General features: G+C 45.6%; 1 protein-coding gene across 1 annotated transcript in view; it reads left to right on the plus strand.

Annotated features, from left to right (window-relative positions):
* Positions 1 to 12,278, plus strand: part of myo9ab (myosin IXAb) — a gene marked incomplete at its 5' end in the record, with an annotated part of 73,784 nt that extends 61,506 nt beyond the window's left edge. The window contains 21 exons of the mRNA XM_083665594.1: positions 165 to 1,505; positions 1,684 to 1,780; positions 2,109 to 2,321; positions 3,945 to 4,045; positions 4,224 to 4,327; positions 4,500 to 4,717; positions 4,912 to 5,028; positions 5,321 to 5,509; positions 5,655 to 5,702; positions 5,875 to 5,986; positions 6,368 to 6,429; positions 6,670 to 6,862; positions 6,972 to 7,100; positions 7,529 to 7,634; positions 7,975 to 8,106; positions 9,446 to 9,569; positions 10,053 to 10,106; positions 10,669 to 10,686; positions 10,960 to 11,159; positions 11,569 to 11,711; positions 11,808 to 12,278. Of these exons, the coding sequence (XP_083521720.1) occupies positions 165 to 1,505; positions 1,684 to 1,780; positions 2,109 to 2,321; positions 3,945 to 4,045; positions 4,224 to 4,327; positions 4,500 to 4,717; positions 4,912 to 5,028; positions 5,321 to 5,509; positions 5,655 to 5,702; positions 5,875 to 5,986; positions 6,368 to 6,429; positions 6,670 to 6,862; positions 6,972 to 7,100; positions 7,529 to 7,634; positions 7,975 to 8,106; positions 9,446 to 9,569; positions 10,053 to 10,106; positions 10,669 to 10,686; positions 10,960 to 11,159; positions 11,569 to 11,711; positions 11,808 to 12,238 (4,132 nt within the window). The 3' untranslated portion in view covers positions 12,239 to 12,278. The remainder of the gene's footprint in view (positions 1 to 164; positions 1,506 to 1,683; positions 1,781 to 2,108; positions 2,322 to 3,944; positions 4,046 to 4,223; positions 4,328 to 4,499; positions 4,718 to 4,911; positions 5,029 to 5,320; positions 5,510 to 5,654; positions 5,703 to 5,874; positions 5,987 to 6,367; positions 6,430 to 6,669; positions 6,863 to 6,971; positions 7,101 to 7,528; positions 7,635 to 7,974; positions 8,107 to 9,445; positions 9,570 to 10,052; positions 10,107 to 10,668; positions 10,687 to 10,959; positions 11,160 to 11,568; positions 11,712 to 11,807) is intronic.
* Positions 12,279 to 13,477: the final 1,199 nt, after the last annotated feature.

Consider the following 13,477-nt stretch of genomic DNA (forward strand, 5'->3'; position numbering starts at 1 on the left):
GATGCAAGGACTGAGGCTGGACTAAAAGGAATGTTTGCACACTCCATGGCTCTCCAGGACCAGGTGTATCTGCCCTGTACTATGAAAATCTTAATTTTGTTGGAGTTGGAATTAAAGCTTTCAAGAACTGTATTTGCTAATGAGTGGACATCTTGTCTCCTCAGGTTCAGGGAACTGAAAGAGCAGCGTCTACATGAAAGCCAGTTGCACAACGGACAGCAGAGCCCAACTGCAGAGGAAGAAGAACCAGAGAGGATCATGGGCCTGGATGCTGGCATGTCGGAGGCCCCTACTCTCTTGATGCAGGAGACGGAAGCCCAGGACGTTACAACAGAGCCAATTGAAGACTCTAAAGCAGAGAGCTTTGAAGTTGGAGAAGGAGAAGACGGAGAGAGAAGCCGGAGTACAGAAGAGACTAATCACAAGTGCAGGTCTAAGAGAGAGAGCAGACGCATGAGGGAGCTGGAACAGGCCCAGTTCAGCCTGGAGCTCCTCAAGGTGAGAACCACCAGTGTAGCAGGGTCTCTGTCAGAGGAGCCCATCCCAGACGGTGCCTCTCATCTCCCGATGGACCACCACCACCACCAACCACCCTCCTCGCCCCGGGGCTCCCCCACCAGCCACGGGAGCTTCGAGCTTCTCAGTGCAGAGGAGGTGGAGGCCGAGGGGTCTGTTTGCCAAGGTTATGCTGCTCACCCGCCCACTACCCTACGGGATCTCGAAGATGATGCAATCATACTGGGGTCCCCGATTCACATAGACCCACAGCCTCAACCACAGTGGTTGAATGAAGGAAGCCCAAACCTCATGGCCGAAATGTCTACTTCTTCGTCCTCTATCATGGAGGAGTCTCCACGAGCCACCTTCTACATCTCCCCCGAGAAAAGCATCAGCCCCCAGCAGCCATCGCTGTCGGAGAGCCCAAGCAAGCCCCTGAAGGAGAGGAGAGCATCCACTTCGCGACGGCCCGTAGTGGTGGTCATCAGCATGCAGAAGGAGACCCTGCTAGATGAGGGGGAGATGCAGGCAGCGCAAGCCCAGGAGAACGCACCCCAGATGGGGGTTAGCATCGCCACCTCCCCCATGACACCCACCACACCCTGCAATGTCTCAGAGGTGGTAGCAGAGAAGGAGCAGCTGTCTAGGACTGTAACCCAGCCTCAGAGGGACTTAGAAGAAAGGTCTACCCTGGTCCCCTCCTCTACCACCCATGGAGCTCCCCTCCATCATCCTGGCCTTTGCCCTTCCGAGGTGGGCATCCAGATTGTCCTGGATTCAAAGGCCCTTGCCAGTGAAGTCCTACCCACCCAACAGGACAGGATGGCAGGCAGGCCATTGCAGGGAGGTTGGGCGTCACCCACCATTAGCCTGGAGAGTAGAGCAGTTGTCACCAAAGCATCCAAGGCACAGAAGAAGACCCCCACCCAGACCATCAGCATCAGTATGACTGAGAAGCCCACAAATGTCACATTCTCCCCCCCTCGACGCAAGCTCCCCTTCTCCAAGTGAGTGTGAATTTACTGTATTTTCACTTTCCATGTGTAGTAACAACAGTGTATAACCTTGCTTATGAAAATAATATAAAGTATGTATATGTTTGAATCAAATTGAAGTCTTAATAAACATTTTCCTGAAATACATACACATAGCTACATAACATTTTGTCCCCTGACTGTGTTGTAGGTCTGATAAGGACCTAGTGAACCAGGAGCGTTCCCTGGCCATGCACAGAGAGGAGGCCTCAGGCTCCAGAGCCACTGTTGGACAGAGAACCAGAGAGGTGAGGCAGTCATAGAACATTCTCGCATGAGTACACACTAAACAAACACAGACAGAAGAGTTGTGAAAATCTGCTGATTTCAGCATGTTTCTGATGGTCTATTCAAGGAAAATGTGCAATCTTCAGGAGCCCAGTGATGTCCATAGTACATTGAATAATGGGTACCACACAGTGCTAAAGATGATACTCATCCATTTATAGAGTCTGATATTTACTAAAACTCTTACAGTTTATGTGCTATCACTACTGATGTATTGTCTCAACTCATATTTTTATGAACACACACACGTAGACAGCTGACCTGTTATTGTTCGTTGTGTGGTTGAAGCAGGTGGGCCGCCCGGGCCCTAAAAAGAAAGCACGCATGTCACGGACACGCTCCGACTTTCTGACGCGCTGTAACGCCGACGGGGCGGGACAGTCGGACGACGATGACGACGAGTTCTACACCCCCGCCCTCTCCCGCATACTGCCCCTCCCCCTCACCCCCCAGTCCCTCACAGAGGGGGACATAGAGGCCTGTCACAGTGACTCTGAGATGGTAAATGGACCATAGGGGGTCCTGCCCCCTCGTCCCTTGTTCCCTTTGGACACACCCAGACTACCTTTTCTTTATGTTCTGGGGACCAGGCTCACCTGCTGGAGGGGGGACTCTTTTTAACACTGCTAACCCCACAAGCACCGTCCGATAAGTGCTGCCAACTACGATTGACAACTATGATATTGTAACGTTTCTGTATTACCAGCTCTTCGCTTGGACTCTCCGCTATTTCACTGATGGGGAAACATCCTTTGAAAACAGTAAAATAGGAGGGGTAGACATACTAAGAACAAAATAGTATAGCTAAACCAAGTATAGCTAAATCAAGGCAGTGTATGTGTGGTTAGACTGCCTTGCCCAAGAATCACAGTTTAACTGTTTGAAAAAAGCATGTCCATGTTAAAGTGGTTGTACAGAAGTATTTTGGTCAGATGCAGTAGCTAGTGTAAATGGTAGGGTACTGTAGGTAGTGTAAGTGGTAGTCAATGCAGAATGCAGTGGTGGTATGTTTCAGAGCTGTTTTCCCTGGGAGAGAATAACTATCCTTCATAAACACTTAATTCTACTGATCTGTACATCAATACTAATGTGGTTCCTGGAAAAAGTTGTCCCTAACCACAGATCTAGGATCAGATTACCCCAACATCAGATCAGAACTTTAACCATAATGAGAATTGAAAGGATCTGATTCTGGACCAGCGGTTGCACTCTTAGGAAAAAAAAAAAAAAGGTTCCACATAGAACCAAAAGGGTTCTTTAGCTTGTCTCTGTAGGAGAACCCTTTGAAGAACCCGTTTTGGTGCCATGTAGAATCCTCTCCACTTGGCAACACAATCCTCTTGGGGAGCCCTTTTTTCAAAGAGTGAAGGGACAACTTCTAACTTTGACTTGTGAATTGGATCTGTGAATTGGATCAATTCAAAGATGGAGATGCCCTCTCGTCTCATCCTCTTCCTCTGACTGAACAACGATCAATCAATTGTGCATGTAGTAAGCATTTAACACTTTAGTAACCAGTTGCACCTTGATCTAATCTTAACCTTTTCACCCCTAACAGGCCTTTCTGAGCATGAGGTCACTCACTCGCTCACTCACCCACTCACTCACTTAATCATATCTCCTCTAGAATGAAATGTTTCAATCATGTCATCAGTGTATGCATGGATTGTTGGATGTGGTTGTATGCAGAATGAGTGAGGTTGTCATATGAACATGTTGGATGCTCTACTGTTCTCTGGCACAGACTATAAGGAGTCAAGTTTGATCTACTGCTGCCATCTATTGGCAGATATGGGTTTGGAACAGGCTATTCTTTCGCAACATGTGTAGGAAGGATACAGAGTGCTTGCAAAACACTCTATGATCTTAGAGTTCATTGATTTAAATTGTAAATTGTATACATTGTATTATTAGTATCATCAGTTGTAAAGATTCCCTTTCAAATGGAATGAAGAAGGAATTTGAACTCTACTTGCTACTGTTACTGATCCAGGAAATACTTTCAACCATTGAGATTCTGGAAGAACAGTTCTATCTGTGTCTCTATGCTGTCAACACAACCCAACAACTAACTGCCACCTTCTGCCATGTATGAAGACTAACACCCTGAATCTCTCTCTCTAGGCTTCTCACAAAGAGGACCAGAAGAAGATCCACAAAACCAGGTCCTCAGGGGACCTGGGGAAGGTGGAGGCTCTTGGGAAGACATCTGGGCAGGATGGAAGGTAACATCCTCCTTTTCCCCTAGAAAATATTGCTTGTATTTTGCTTGTTGTCAAACAGATGAGATGCTGTTATATTTACTATTATTAGAAGTAATTAACATAGTCTTTTGCATTTACATTGCGCTTTTCTTCTATACTCAAAGTATTATGTCTCTCTTTGCACATGTGTGTGTTGTAGCAGGGTGCGAGGGAAGATGCGGTTCTGGGGCAAAACGAAGCATGGCGAGAAGAAGCTGTCCAGAGAGAAGCAGTCCACACAAGGAGACACTGACAAGACACACGGTAAGAGAAAAGACAGAGTCTTTGTTTCAGTCCATTACTTACATCCCTGACTCATGAGACCTCATGAGCTGAGACCATATTGGTCACTGTGTGGATGTTTGCATTTTTGTATGTCTCTCTCTCTCTCTCTCTCCCTCCCTCCCTCACTCATACCTCTCTGTTGCTGGTCTAGATGGCGCATCTTCTCCCCATTGCCCAGACCTGACGGGGGCAGCAGCACAGGGGAGGGAGTGTAAGGAGAACAAGGAGCCCTCTCCAAAGGTGAGGAGGAGGCGCAGCGTGAAGATCAGCAATGTGGCGCTAGAGCCCACCCAGTGGCAGAATGACGCTCTGCACATCCTCACCAGCGCCCACGACTACAGGAGCATGAATGACTTCCTCATGAAGAAGGTAGGTTAACACACATACACACGACCCCCAGAACCGTCACACACACACACACACACACACACACACACACACACACACATAGAGTAGAGTAGAGTAATGTCCAAGATGCAAAACGTAGATATGGCTCTGAGTAACATGCTCTCTCCTCTCTCCTGATCATCTAGCTGTTTCTTTTTACCACACATGTACTGTAGATCAATGACCTGGACTCTGAGGATGGTAAAAAAGACACTTTAGTGGACGTGGTCTTCAAGAAGGCCCTGAAGGAGTTCCGCCTCAACATCTTCAACTCTTACTCCACCGCTCTGGCTGTAAGTGCCTCTCTAGTACTGTAGCTCTATGTCCGTTACCTCTCTAGTGCTGTAGGTCTATGTCCGTTACCTCTCTAGTGCTGTAGCTCTATGTCAGGAATTCCAAAATGCTAGGTCAAAAGAACCCTAGTGGGTCAGACTAGGACTAGACTAAGTTGGCTATGAGCATGTTTATTTAATGCAGAGACTCAATGCAGACAGAATTTTGTCACTCACTGCCCCACCACTATGCTACTTCAAGTAGACAAATACCCCTCTATTTTGACCACTCTCACCCCTCTCCCCACTCTAGATGGACGATGGTAAGAGCATCCGCTACAAGGACCTGTACGCCCTGTTTGAGCACATCCTAGAGAAGAGCATGCGTCAGGAGCAGAGGGACTGGAGCGAGTCGCCCGTCAAGGTGTGGGTCAACACCTTCAAGGTCTTTTTGGATGAGTTCATGACCGAGTACAAGCCCATGGACAACACCATCAGCAAGGTACAGTACCGCCTCTAATAAGTATAGGTTTGGTGATATGGATGGATGGATGATAATTGAATGGATGGATAATATCAGACCTCATCATAGAGTTGTGGCTTTGGAAAAGTATTCTTAATTTGTCTTTCTTGTTGTCTTTATTTAGGCCCCCAAACCTGAACGCAAGAAGAGGAGAAAGAAGGAGACTGACATTGTTCGTCTCACATCTTTGTTTGATTGACTATCAGATGGTCCCTAATTATATTATTTATTTCTATTGTACCTAACATATAATTTTTACTTTTACGTGACATTAACAATACATTTACATTTACAGTACAATAGTTGTTTATGGAAAACTGAGTCTCTGTGTTCCCTCCCTTCAGGTTGAAGAGCACAATGGCCACATCTTCAAGTCCACTCAGTACAGCATCCCAACTTACTGCGAGTACTGCTCCTCTCTCATCTGGATGATGGACCGGGCCTGTGTCTGCAAGTGTGAGTATACACACACTCTCCTTCTTCCCTCCTAACCCCCCCCACACACACACACACACACACACACAAACTCCAGCACAGCCACACACACCCTCTACCTGTGCTCCCTCTTAAGTGTCAATTGTCTCCAGCTTGTATTATACTGTAAATCTATCTTCTATATGTCCTTTCTCTCCACTCTCTAATGTTCACTTCAGCACTGTGCATGTCAGCTTTGTTGTCCCTAGCCAGTCTGCTCTATATTTAAAGCCTTCCTTGTCTTAGTGGTTGTTGACTGACCAGCAGCTGGACTGTTGTTGCAGCTGGAATGTTGAAGAATGTTGGGTTAAAGTTAAAGCGGTACTATTTAGGTCTGACTCTATTGTGTTATATTCTCTGCAGTGTGTCGGTATGCCTGCCACAGAAAGTGCTGCACCAGGATGACCACCAAATGTAGTAAAAAGGTAAGGTGACGACTCCTTTATAACATTGTAAACTCTATGTTGTTATTAAGGGTGGAATTGGATTAGAACTGCTTTTCACATAGTAATAGCAAAGAGACACACCAATTTGTCCGCAATGTTAGTCTTTTCAACAATTCATGTTGTGTTTTGTTAGACTCTTTACTTTTGTCTATTTGGCTAATGTTGCAAAAATGTCAGATATTTTGTACCATATTTTTCTGTTTGTTTTTGTGCGTTTAGTACGACCCAGAGCTGTCATCTCGGCAGTTTGGCGTGGAGCTGTCTCGTCTGACCAGCGAGGAGAGGACAGTGCCCGTGGTGGTGGAGAAGCTCATCAACTACATCGAGATGCACGGCCTCTACACCGAGGGCATCTTCAGGAAGTCTGGCTCCACCAATAAGATCAAGGAGCTCCGGCAGGGGCTGGACACAGGTAGGATTGATTGACATTGATTTTTGAGTGATGTTCAGACCTCAGATTTGGTCTTACATTAAGATGAGTAGCATCTACCTCAGCTCTTTCTGTGTCTCACATTTTCCAGATGTGAACAGTATGAATCTGGATGATTACAACATTCACGTCATCGCCAGTGTCTTTAAACAGTGGCTCCGGGATCTTCCCAACCCCCTCATGACCTTTGAACTCTATGAGGAGTTCCTCAGAGCCATGGGTAAGACCGAAGTCATCATATTGTCATTTGTTATTTAGTGTTAGTATAAAGTAGCTCCTCTGACAAGCGTATCAACAATCATTCATCTGCAGTAGCACTATTTAGCTTTAGAGCCAACTCTTACGTAATTACATTGATGAGAATATGGAATATGGAAATGTTGGAATGTGCCGGTCAACTGATTTAGATAGGTGAGTGTTATAAATGCATTGATGAATATTATGTACTTCAGTAAATATTCACCCCCCTGCACTTTTTCCACATTTTGTTGTGTTACAACCTGACTTTTAAATATATTTCATAGTTTTTTGTCACTGAACATAAATTAAATCTATTTTAAAGACAGGTGGTAACACAACAAAATGTACAAAAAGCCCAGGGGGGTGAATACTTACTGAAGGCACTGTATGTTGTGGTGTGTCCGCCAGGCTTGTCAGACAGGCGTGAGATAATCCGAGGGGTGTATTCTGTGATCGACCAGCTTAGCAGAACCCACCTGAGCACTCTAGAACGCCTCATCTTCCATTTGGTCAGGTGAGTGATCACTACTAGCATCACCTACTCAGTATTGTAATTGGAGCATTACATTACATTAACCCATTTACCCTTATAGTTAACTATAGTTAATATAACAAAGTAGAACAGAACAATAGAAAGGAGAAAAATAGAACAATGGAACAATGTGTGTGTGTATATATATATATATATATATATATATATATATATATATATATATATATATATATATATATATATATAAACCTAATCTGCCCCCATGTTTTATTCTTCCTGTAAAGCACATTTTTTGTGTGGATTCAATAGTTCCATTGAAATGGCCCTCTTTGATGTGTTTGTGTGTTGTGGTGTGTTACAGGATTGCCCTGCAGGAGGACACTAACCGCATGTCAGCCAACGCCCTGGCTATCGTGTTTGCCCCCTGTATCTTGCGCTGCCCCGACACCATCGACCCACTACAGAGTGTCCAGGACATTGGCAAGACCACTGCGTAAGACTTGGTTATTATTTGATAGTTTCTATCATTCTCCTGGTTCAAATGATATCAGTTACTATGAACTAATGATGATATTGTAAAGACCTTCTAGGGCAGTGGTTCTCAAACTTTTTCTGTCAGGCCCCCCTTTGGAGGAAATATTTTTTGGGGTCCCCCCCTCGCCCCAACAAAAGAGTCATGAAATGGGTCTCATTTTTCAAAAACAAAGAAAAATACAATACAATCACCTGGTATGATGCCATCTGGGCCTTGCTGTTCACCGATGTAGCTTTTACCATGCTATTTTCCTGCTTACGGTATTCTTCAAGTTTTCTTTTGAAGAAGTCGAGTGGCTTCTTGACGTGACTGGGGTGTAATGTCTCTATGTGTCTCTTTAATTTGTTTGGTTTCATACTGTCGGCTGCGAGAGCTTTCAGACATAAGACACACAGGGGTCTCTCCTCACCTCCCAAGCCAAGAGCAAGATAAGCTTCATCATATTTTCTTGCCTTGGTTTTTTGAATAACGGTGCCCTCACACCTGTTTGCGTCATTATCAGTTATTTTTCTTTTCACCCCTGTCAAATACATCTCAATTTTTCCACTCAGAAAGCGCCACACAGTTTGCCGGCTAGTTTGACAGCTCTTTAAAGAGCCCGCCTCGCAACAGTAAATAAGGGAAGCGGAACTAAAAATAGGGTCCGGTTCCACAAAACAATAGGGTCCGGTTCCGCACGCTGGTTCCGCATTCCGCCTTTTTTTCTTCTTTTTTTTAATATCTGCGGTCGTGGTCGCTCGCGCCCCCCCCGTCATGCCTCGGCAACTGTGAGAAACACTGTTCTAGGGATATGAATTGTGTGAATTGTTCACAATGACATTTGTATTAACCAAGTACAGTACCAAGTTAAAACTGGGATGTTGAACAGTATATGTAACCTTTTTGATAAAGTATTGTATTTTTTTTTTTTTCTATTCTATTCCTTTCTATTCTATTGCTCTGTTATACTTTGTTATATTCTATTCAGAGATCTGTTTACCAAAAGCTTTGTAGCTTAAGTAGTATTCATTTCTCTCAGCAACCCAGCCTCAAAGCCGTAAAAGAATAACAATTGTGAAATCAATGTTTGCAGGTCAATCTTTTGTGCATGAACTAACAAAATTAGTTCAATTAAGAATGCTGGTCTATGGGAGGAGTGGGCCAGGATTGTCAAAAGAGATAAAGTACTACTTAAGCTGCAAAGATTTCGGAAAACTCGCCCCTGTTCTGTTATTCTTTTCTATTTTAAACCACTTTTTTCTATTCTATTCTACTCAAAAAATGTTCTCTGTGTGACCATCTGCCTTTGACTCCGCAGGTGTGTTGAGCTGATCATCAATGAGCAGATGAACAAGTACAAGGCTCGTCTGAAGGACATCAACAGCCTGGAGTTTGCTGAGAGCAAGGCCAAGAGCAGGCTCACCCTCATCAGGAGGTCTATGGTAAGGCACCTGGACATCAGATATCACAGGGAGGACAAAATATGACACCTTAATTTATCTCCCTCTGACTGATGCAGACTTCAATCTCCCTCTCCAGCAGTTGACCTGTAACCCCTTTATTCCTCTCAGCCACTGTAATACCTTTGAATCCTAATTGTTCTCAACCTCAAAGTCCATTATAAACCGATCTGGAAGTCAAGGGCCATGATTTAAGTGCATATTTGTCTGTATCTGGCCACCCTCTTAAAGTTTTCATATGTATTTTATGACTACGTTTTCTAACTGGCCAAATACCCACAAGCTAAACTGGGGAAAATATTTGCTCCCTTGATGAATTCGACTTCCTGCACTTCAATGTGGTTTCCTATCTTCCTAGCACCCTTTTCCCTTTGATTATCATCCAGTAGTTGTAGGTTTCACCCTCTAACCCTATTCTCTCCTGTCCCCCTCCCCTCACCTCGCCCTGTCCCTCTCCCACTCCAGAAACCTGTACTAATCGCTGTTAGGTTTATGAGTATAACCCGCACAGCCGCCTCGGTATGTATACTGTATAATCCATATAGTCCATATGACCATATCAACCCTGTCAGTCCTGTCAGCCCATTTGTCTGTGGCTCTGTCAATCAGCATATCGGCACCGCCCACCCCATGCTGTCCGTCAAAGTCTGCGTCCTCTCAGTGCCATCCCGTCCACCCAAACACTTCTCTTCTCTCTCTCTCCCCCATTTGATCTCTTTTACTATTCTTCTCACAAAAAGTATTTGCATCTGTCATGGTTGGACAACTGCTATTCTCAGTCTCTTCATTTACACTGATCGATGACACCTGTTATTGCAGGCAAGGGGTTATATTGAGTTTGCCATAGTAGGATTTTAATGTAACACCAAGTGGTATGGATCCATAGGTCACAAGGGCATTTGAGAGAAAAACTTCCTAATGGCCAACAATGAGCACATATTTGTTTGTTTGTCTTATGTTTCTGTTTTCATCTGCTGTGTCCTGTCCTGTCCTGTCCAAGCCCAGGCATAGTGGCACTAACACTACTGACTTTCCTTTACTTTATTGTTTCTCTTTTGCATTGCAACATATTAACATGCAGCCTAACACGGCTAAAAAGGTAATGCTTAGCCAGCCTGGCTGCCTGCGTGTGAGTGTGTCTGTGTGTCTGTGTGTCTGGGTTTTATAGCAGTGGTGTGATAGCTGTGTAGTTTAATTTATAACATAAACCAGCTCTGTTACAAGTAATTAGTTTGCGCCTGAGCTACCTAAAACACTGTGACTCCACATCAAGGTGTCGATTGAATCGTCCTTTAGCACCACAAATCAAACAGACCAATTTACATCCCCCTCTATCCTAACCAGCCTGCTGCTCTATTTTCCTCTGTCACAGGGCAAAGGTCGTACTCTGCGCCGGAGCAGCACCCATACGCCCTCGCCACCCCTCAGCCCAAGAACTCCCCCTGTGGTGGAGGGAGACAGTGCGGGCAGCGAGGAGGGGGCAGAGCCGGGGCTGACAGAGCAGCAACAGGCAGCCATGCAGCAGGAAGAGAGGGTCCTCTCTGAACAGATTGAGAATCTGCAGAAGGAGAAGTACGTTTGTTCATCACTTGTTCTTTCTCTTTCGTTTATCTGTCTGTCTGTCCGTCCACCTGCCTATTCTGAAATGATACCTGTACCTAATCCTTCAACCAAGCCCTGAAATCTGATGTTTCTACTCTATAGATTAAACCTAATCGTAGACTAAAAAACATCTAAAAAAACAACTCTCGCTCTGAGTTTTTATAGTGTTTGTTCCATTGAACATGGCACAATAAATAAAGGCATTTTAATTCTATAGAGAGTGCCTTGGTCCTCCTTGCTTTTTTGATTAACAATGTGGCATTGTTGAATATACATAGTACTACAGACGGACACCCAGGCTAGTTCAGGGTTTTCTTTCATGGTTTGTTACTCTACAGTAGAATGTGAGTGTGTGACTGTTGACCGTGTATGTCCGCAGGGAGGAACTAACGTATGAGATGCTGATCCTGGAGCCGCGGGCGTCTGATGATGAGACTCTGGAGTCTGAAGCCTCTATAGGCACAGCAGACAGCTCCGAAAACCTCAACATGGACCCTGAAGGAGCCGCCTCCGACCTCTCTGGTGAGACTGATGTGTGTGTGTATGTGTGTGTGTGGGGGGGTGTGGGTGTGTGGGTAGCACACATTTCTCACTGTGTCCATGTATCCCCCTACACAGAGAGAGGCCCAGTCCAGTCCAGCTCCTACCGCCCCAGGAAGTCCGAAGCCAAGAGCCGCCGTACCCTGAGGAGACAACCGGACTCCATGGACTCTGTCGACTCCAGCTTCACTGCCTCCTTCTCACTCTCCTCCTCGTCCTCCTCCTCCTACCATCCTTCCTCCTCCCTCTCTTCCACCATACCTCCATCCCCCAACTACCGCTTCCGTTCTTCTTCCTCCGGCCCTCTCCTCTCTGCCTGCTCCCTAGGGGCCCCCTTGTTGGAGTCTGAGGGGGACCAGAGGGGCACCACGGCGGGGAAGAGCCGCCACAGACTCAGACTGAGTAGGAGCTCCCCCCGGGAAGCGCCAGACTCACACAGAAGAGAGCCTGACTTCAGCTCGCCACCCCAGCAACTGGTTCTGTATGGCAGCAATGAGTTCATGGTGTGAGTGGCGTGGGGATGGGTAGTGAGGAACCAAAGTGCCCTCAGTCCCCCATGCCAAACATAGAATGAGTGTTTGGGGAGGATGGGGGGGGGGGGGGGGAGAAGGTTGAATGAGGCTGGTATGGGCCAGGTTGACACCCACCCACATCTCACTGTCCTCTTCAGTGCCCGCCTCTCTCCCTCCCTGTGCCAGTATGCCTTGGAGGGCCGCAGCCGGCCCACAATGCAAATGGCCACCGTCCACATGGCAAGAGAGAGATGGAAGGACGAAAGGATGGACGATAAAAGAGAGTCCTAAAATGGAGTGCTGGCACTAGAATGGAGATAAGTAGAGAGATGGTGTGGTGTAGAAAAGCTGCGAGCCCCCACCTTGACTCCCCTTGCCCTTTGAACTCCATGCCACTTGACCCCTGCTGGAGCTCCAGGGGCACAAGAGGGCTCAAGAGAAAAGGCAAGGGAAGGAGGATGTAGACAGCGCCCTCTATTGAGCAGGTCTGGCAGCTCAAGCCACTCCCACAGCAGAGCACTAAGAGCATTGTCAGCCATTTTGATACAAACCTGAGCTCAGCTACTCTCGTGTCCACTTTCACGTTTACACAGTACAGCCCGTCAGAGAGGCTGCATGCTCCCTCATTACACATTTTCCTATGTCCGTTTAAGAGACTATGGTGGCAATATGTTATAAATATGTGTAATATGATATTATTATTATTATGTTATTGAAAAAAAGGTGTGCATAAAAAGGACTCCTGGGTTGTTCAATGTTTATATCTGTCTCTTGTCAGGAGTATTTTGCAAAAGTGAAGTGTTTGGGATTCAGGTTATGGTTTTGTTTGTTTATGTGTTTGTTTTGCCTGTTTGTGTTGTTTTTTTGTTTGTTTTTAACAGAGCCACTTAATGTGTTCAGTTGGTGCCACTTCTGCCTCTCTCCTGAAGTGAAGCAGTCATACAAGTGACTGACTGCTCAATTCAGACATCTGAGCACTGTAGCCATTGCCGTTGATACTGCGACTGCGGTATTCAAAGTTTATCAGCCATAATGTATTGTATTGCCTTTCCCACCATTGGTGATCTGTGTTCCCAAAAACCCTTGTTTTGTTCTGAGACATCAGTGTTAAGAGTAACCAAATCAGGACTTGAATTTTTTTAGTCTTTTTATTGGTGTATTATTATTATTGTTGTTGATGTTCAATTTGCCGTATTTGTTGTTATTATTTTCTTTATCAACATACTATTATTACTT

The sequence above is a fragment of the Argentina silus genome, assembly GCF_951799395.1.
Source record: "Argentina silus genome assembly, chromosome: 3".
NCBI classification, from domain to species: domain Eukaryota; kingdom Metazoa; phylum Chordata; class Actinopteri; order Argentiniformes; family Argentinidae; genus Argentina; species Argentina silus.